This window comes from Wolffia australiana, chromosome 14 (assembly GCF_029677425.1).
Source record: "Wolffia australiana isolate 7733 chromosome 14, ASM2967742v1".
Taxonomy (NCBI): Eukaryota; Viridiplantae; Streptophyta; class Magnoliopsida; order Alismatales; family Araceae; genus Wolffia; species Wolffia australiana.
The window spans coordinates 13368402-13374931 of NC_135848.1; the positions used below are offsets into that span (position 1 = coordinate 13368402).

At 45.7% G+C, this 6530-nt stretch overlaps 2 protein-coding genes across 3 annotated transcripts; both read right to left on the minus strand.

The window, feature by feature from the left end:
• Window positions 1-54: 54 nt before the first annotated feature.
• On the minus strand, window positions 55-2916 carry LOC144712036 (putative serine/threonine-protein kinase PIX13). The gene is made up of 5 exons (XM_078586210.1): window positions 2655-2916; window positions 2101-2480; window positions 1378-1513; window positions 1138-1277; window positions 55-668 (listed from the first exon to the last, which is right to left on the minus strand). Exons 1-5 carry the CDS (start codon window positions 2725-2727, stop codon window positions 240-242), a joined length of 1158 nt encoding a protein of 385 aa, XP_078442336.1. The 5' UTR covers window positions 2728-2916; the 3' UTR covers window positions 55-239.
• On the minus strand, window positions 2812-5093 carry LOC144712037 (uncharacterized). 2 transcript variants are annotated; one of them, XM_078586212.1, is made up of 4 exons: window positions 4917-5093; window positions 3715-4022; window positions 3336-3605; window positions 2812-2917 (listed from the first exon to the last, which is right to left on the minus strand). In XM_078586212.1, exons 2-3 carry the CDS (start codon window positions 3974-3976, stop codon window positions 3349-3351), a joined length of 519 nt encoding a protein of 172 aa, XP_078442338.1. In that variant the 5' UTR covers window positions 3977-4022; window positions 4917-5093; the 3' UTR covers window positions 2812-2917; window positions 3336-3348. The 2 variants fall into 2 exon arrangements, with proteins under 2 accessions (XP_078442338.1, XP_078442337.1); XM_078586211.1 differs by lacking the exon at window positions 2812-2917 and having other exon boundaries at window positions 3120-3605.
• Window positions 5094-6530: the final 1437 nt, after the last annotated feature.

A 6530-nucleotide genomic window follows, 5' to 3' on the forward strand; every position in this document is an offset into this window, starting at 1 on the left:
CAATTGGCCTTTAACGGATGGGGAACCGTCCGATCCGCCACTGGGTGCCGGTGATTTGCTCTTAAGTTTATAATTACCCTCTATCTGTTTATAATTACAATCCGAATCCGAGGCACAACAGCAGAACGGCTTTCTTAACATTCCCAATCCCAGGGCAGAGCAGCAATCTATGACTGTCAAGGACAGGATGGATGACGGACAGTCACCCTCTGCAAGCCTTACTATCACAAGCAAGATCTTCAGGCTTGGAGGCTGAAGAGATTGTCTGCAACCTCCCTCATGTGTGGGCGTTTCTTGGGGTCGGAGGAGAGGCAGGCGAGGGCTAACTGGGCTGCCTGGTGTGCTGCTTTGGAGGAGTACTGGCCCTCGAGGCGGGAGTCCATTATGCGGGCGAGCTTGCGCCTGTCGCAGAGGAACGGCTTGGCCCAGTCCACTAAGTTGTGCTGCCCACTGGGCCGGGCCATGTCCATAGCACGCTTGCCTGTCATCATCTCCAGCAACACCACACCGAACCCGTACACATCGCTTTTCACGTAGAGGTGCCCCGTCGCCATGTACTCCGGCGCCGCATACCCGTATGTGCCCAGCACACGCGTCGTCACGTGAGACTCCCCTCCTGTCGGCCCGTGCTTTGCCAGCCCGAAGTCCGAGATCTTCGCGTTGAAGTGCTGTAAGTTAACACCAGACAATTTTTAAGTACTTCAGAAGTTTATTAAAGCACAAATAAACGCCTGAAGAGATCTGAATTTCAGAGGTACTACAAAATAGGTGGATGAACGGAACAAGAGGAATTTATAAAGTTTTCATGATGTTATGCCGCATGGATTTTCCTACTGGAGCATGCAGATAGCTTAAATTCGAGAAAATTATGCGACAGGATGTCCCCCAATTGAAGCTTCTAAGCTCAAATGATGAAATTGTCAAGTTTATTACACAAAACTTGACTAAGCTTGAAGCAATTGAGATCAACCGATGCATTTGTCATGTTTATAACGCAAAAATTGACTTAAATCGAAGCACTTGAGAGTAACAGATGAATTTGTAATTTAGACTTGTAGCATATGGGTTAAAAGAATTACTTCTTGGCTAAAATTTTAGTGACGACGTGGGAAAAAATCAAGGTCTTCGGGTACTGACCGCGTCGAGAAGGATGTTTGAAGCCTTGAAGTCTCTGTAGATGATCTGCTTTTCAGACCCATGGAGGAAAGCGAGGCCACGGGCGGCATCGAGCAGGATCCTTAGCCGCAGTTTCCACGACAGCGGCTGATATACTCCCTCTGTTCTTCCCCAATTCCAAACAAGAAAAATCATCAGTCATTTGCAATTTGTGGGTTTGTCAATAAATAATTGGAACAAAAATAGGAGGGAGGGGATTACTTCTGAAAAGATGGTTCTCAAGGCTGCCCTTGGACATGAATTCGTAAACGAGGAGCAGCTCCCTATCCTCCCAGCAGTATCCCAGAAGGCGCACTAGGTTCGGGTGAGAGAGTCTCCCCAAAAAGTTCACCTCCGACTGAAGAAATTTCAAATTTAGAAGAAGAAGAAGAAAATGATGACGATGATGGTGATTATAATTTCATGGAGTGACTCGCGCAGAAAGATGAAAGGAAGATCGAAGTATGAGAAATTAAGATGAGTAAAAATCAAATTCAAATTCAGAAGGAGAAGAAGAAGACGCTGATGCTGATGATGAAGATGATGATAAAGATAGTTCCATGCAGTGATACACTGGAGAAAGAGCAAAGAAACAATGAAGTATGAGTGACGGAGAAAGAAACAAGTTCAAAAGGATAAGAATAAATTTCGAATCCAAAGGGAGGAGAAGAAGAGGAAGACGACGATGGTTTGAAGGAGTAATTCGCCAGAGAAAGAGGTGATAAAGATTGACGTATGCGCGATGGAGAAGAAGAACCATCAAATGCAGAGAGAGCGATCAGAGCGATGGAGAAAGATGATGATGATGATTATGATGATGATGTTGATGATGATGATGATGAGGATGATAATGATGATGATGACGAGGATGATGATGCTATTGAAGATGATGATGATGATGAGGATGATGATGATGATGATGATGATAGTTCAATGGAGAAGTACCTGCCACTCTTCCCAGCCTTGAATACTGTCCTGGTTGAGCTTCTTAACGGCGACGACCTTACCGCAGCCGCTCTTGGCAGGATTGAGGGTCTTCTCGTCGACCCATCCCTTGAAAACTCTTCCGAACCCGCCTTCTCCAAGAACGCTATCGGGCCTGAAATTCCTCGTCGCAGACTTCAATTCCCCGAAGGTGTACACGCGAAGATCAGCCGATTCAAGAATTCTTCCATTGGGCTCCATCTCCCACGATCTCTGCCCCGAGATCGAAGCCTGCCCATTGCCGCTACTTGCGCTCGAGAATTTAGAGCTGCTGTTCGTGCCAGTCGTGTTCGTCCCGCTGCTGAATCCGCTAACATTCGATTCCGAACCGCCTCCCCCTCCTGAACAAGTAAGAAATTCAGAGATTCAACCCGGAAAACTTCTTCTTTCTAGTTTCTACAAGACAAATCTCTCTCTGGAAGTGAGAGATATCGATTCAAACAGCCAGGGAAACAAAACCCATCTCGGGATTGGGTTCAAAAAGGGGAAAAAATAAAAATTCGACTGTTCCAAACCTGCGCTTGTGGCAGCACTGCCGTTAAAGACCGTGAAAGAACTCGGTCTACTTCTTCGAAAGCAATTCCCCATCCCTGCGATCAAATCAAAAAAACCCGTCTTTTTTTATCCTCTTCCTCGCTAGATTTCTACCATCGCTCGTGAAATCCACGATCGCGGCGAAGAACACCCCTCTTCGTTCTATATGAAGACCTCGCCGGGCCTGCGATGGCGACTCCCGAGCGGTCAACGCTCTGAGAACATGGTCAACAAAAGGAACTCCCTTTGCCCACGAGACATAATTCAGGTTATAATTCAAAAGTATAAAGATCCGAAACAATCAATGTCTGAAATACCAGGGAGTTAATACGAAAATGATACGCGTTTTCGGTTTGACTGGCTCAGATGTCGTTTCATGTAAAAAAAATTTGTAAAGATTAGACTAATGACTGAAAAATTTAGTGAAATTTAGGTAATTCTCTTTTCAATTTCCATTCAAGAGTTCTATGTATTTCCACACCCTTTTTTGAAACCTCACACAAAAATGAAATGGACTAATTTCTTTTCTTAGGAACACATACAAGATTCGTCACTACAAAAAAAGGATAATAGTAACCCCACCATTAAATTAACTACTTCATTTATGAATTTAATAGTTGGGTTAATGAAGAGTCAACGGAGGTGGGTAGAGATCCACGTACCTGGGCCCAATAGTCAACCGGTCATTGGACATGGCTCAAGTGGGCAACCTCCTCCTAGCCGGGCGTAGAAGAAGATGACGACGTCTGTCTCCGTCACCGAGAAGGTCAGGCCCCTCAGCTTGGCCACCTCCCTGTTGTCCACATGGGAATTCCCCGTTGGCTGCCGCTCCGCCTTGTCGTTGACTTGGGCGGGACCGGCGTTGACTTGGCGTTGACTCAGCTTGACCACCCAAGAAAACATAATGTTGACTCGAGTGGTAGTCTTGATACCTGCAGCAGAAGATCTTCACGTACCTCCAACTAGGGAAGGACACGGTCTGACCAAAATTCGGTCAGACCGGATAGAACCTGACAGTTGGTCGGCCTTTTTAGGGCTCACCGGACTTTCGGTCCCCGTTACGGTTCGCACGTCGAACCAGACCGAAGACCGCATCCACTCCCCCTCCGACTCCAACCCTCATCTGCCGGTCCAGCTCAAGGGCGAGTCCTGCCTGCAGCGGCATGGGGAAGCCGACGAAGGCCTCGCCGGAGAAGCCCTCGTTCTTGTGGGTCAACAGGCAGTCAACGACGTCGAGGCTGGCGAAGAATTTGACTATATCTGTGACCGAGAATTTGAAGGGAAGCCCTTGGAGGCGGACCATGGGGAGGGAAAGAAACTTATCAGTCTTTGGAAATGAAGGACTCCTTCTGAGAAATATTAAACAACATTAAGTGCACTTTCTCCATGGAGCTTAGGAACAAAACTACAAAATAGCTTTCAGTGCAAAAAAAACTCAAAAAGCTTAATCTAGGTCTGAAGGGATAGGAGAGAAATTTCTGTTTAAGACAATAAAAAAAACTAAGAACAGACGGCCGACGCTGAGCAAACAGAAAGACAGGGAACAGAGACAGATCTTGCAAGCGCACAAAAATCGGAAACAGAAATCCTTTGGAATCATTTGAACTGATTTTCAAGCATTGACATTAACTTCATTAATAATTCAGTAATATAGTGAATATGAACCAAAAATCGGAAACGGTCAAGAAATCCAAATTGCCGATAATTATGAAACCAATGATCGTTAATGTTTTTCGAAGAAAGAAAGGTATTTCCTTTTTAATCATCTCTTCTCTCGGAAAAATGAGCTACAAGACTGCCATTTCTTCATCGGATTAAAAAGGAAATGGGTCCAGGATCGACATTCACTTTCTTCTTTCTATTTTCTTCTTCTCCTGAAATTTCTTAGAGCCCCAGACAGACAGCAACAAATTTTCACACAAAAGTTCAAATTAGAGATAATCCATAAAAAAAACTAGTAAAACTAGACTTTACGCGGACATTAGAGATAAACTAGATACAGAGTCGGTAAACTTTTGATGCGGACATTCGACACTAAAAGAACAATTTATGATTTATTTTGTTCTACAAGGGTCATAAGATTCTCCAATCGATCGACTACAAAGTCCAACAATACAAAAATCGCGTACAGCCAAATAGAAAACAGTAGATGAACACGCACAGAAAGAAAACGAAGCGGTCAAGGACATCATTTGGTGGGCCAGAATGAATAGATCATAAAGAAAGTAGGGATCAAAACGTACAGATAAGCACGTGGCGCTTGATCTCTAGGGGCCGTAGATGCTAATTCCGCGTCAAGAGGAGAACAACCTACGAACGACGATCGCCGACACTGCAAGCAACGAAATTTCCCCCATTCGCCGAAATCAACCTCGACACGGCAGCAGGAAATAAAAAAAAAATAGCAATTGAATGCTGATCCTCTAACGAAACCTGCGATCAGTTATAATTCTGATGGCGACGGCACAGGAGAAATCAAGAGCCAATCAATTCACGATAAACACTATGAATTCTTGAGCAAGAAAGTGATAATCCCGGAAGAAAACCTGACAATAGACGATGGACGAGACGGGACGAACCAGTTTCGTCCCGTCCTAAGTCCCAATTTTTAGGGATTAATAGCACGATACATCCCAAACCATGTCCAAAGTCTGCGAGTTAATCTTAGGTTTTTTTTTGGGCATGGTATATCCCAAACTCACTAAGTCGTCTGCTATATATCCCGGTGATGACATGGAGTCCATCATGGCTGCCAGGTGGATCTCCGGCCAGATTTTTACCTGGCGCAACCCACCTGGCTGCCACGCTGGATTCCATGTCATCACCGTGATATGTCTACCTGCCAAGAGAGCGAGCGAGAGAGAGAGAGAGAGAGAAGGAGAGAGAGAGGTTCTAGAGAGAGAAAGAGAGGTCTTCTAGAGAGAGAAAGAGAGGTGTTATAGAGAGAGAAAGAGAGGTGTTCTAGAGAACAATGCCTCTCTCTCTAGAACACCTCTCTTTCTATCTCTAGAACCTCTCTCTCCTCTCTCTCTCTAGCGCGCCTCTCTCTCCCTCTCTCTCTCTCTAGAATGCCTCGCTCTCTTTAAGTTGAACCCTTGGCAGGTAGACATATCACGGTGATGACGTGGAATCCACCGTGGCAGCCAGGTGCGTTCCACCAAGTAAAAATCTGGCCAGAGATCCACCTGGCAGCCATGATGGACTCCACGTCATCACCGGGATATATCACAGACGACTTAGTGAGTTTGTGATATACCGTGCCAAAAAAAAACCTAAGGTTAACTCGCAGACTTTGGACATGGTTTGGGATGTACCGTGCTATTAACCCCAAATTTTAGAGTCTTGTCTAAATAGTTCCGTCCACGTCCCGTCCCATTCGAAACCGTCCCGTCCAAGAAATTCTCGTCCTTTCCAATGTCCCGAGACGAAACAGGGCATGTGTTAGCATTAGACCACTCAGAAATTGAGATGTGGTGCAGCATGTGTGTCAGGCTAGACCTGTCACGCACATACTATACTCCCACAGGACAAAATAACCATCTCGTTCACCGTCCAAGGCCCCAGACGGGACGGTTATTTCGTCCATGGACGAAGCAATTGTCTCGTCTGGGGACGAGCCGACGATTCTTCGCCCCGTCAATCATCCGAAGCCCTGGACGTAACCATTTTTTCGGCCACGAACGAAATCACCATCCCGTCCACGTCCCTGCACTATAGGCCCAGCCCTCTTCGGCACCTACTTAATTCACGTCTTCCTTGGTATCTTTAGTAATTCCATTCAGCCTTCGTGATAAAGCTTGTAATTGGTTCGCAACTTTAAAAAGGAAGGAGAACACTTGTGAGCCCCTCGTCCCTCG

Coding starts and splice junctions, on each gene's coding strand:
- LOC144712036 (XM_078586210.1), bottom strand. CDS start 2,727: ATGGGGAATTGCTTTCGAAGAAGTAGACCGAGTTCTTTCACGGTCTTT. Junction 1,278..1,377: donor TGAGAACCATCTTTTCAGAA/GTAATCCCCTCC, acceptor GGGGAAGAACAG/AGGGAGTATATCAGCCGCTG. Junction 669..1,137: donor CAAACATCCTTCTCGACGCG/GTCAGTACCCGA, acceptor GTTAACTTACAG/CACTTCAACGCGAAGATCTC.
- LOC144712037 (XM_078586212.1), bottom strand. CDS start 3,976: ATGGTCCGCCTCCAAGGGCTTCCCTTCAAATTCTCGGTCACAGATATA. Junction 3,606..3,714: donor TAACGGGGACCGAAAGTCCG/GTGAGCCCTAAA, acceptor CTTCTGCTGCAG/GTATCAAGACTACCACTCGA.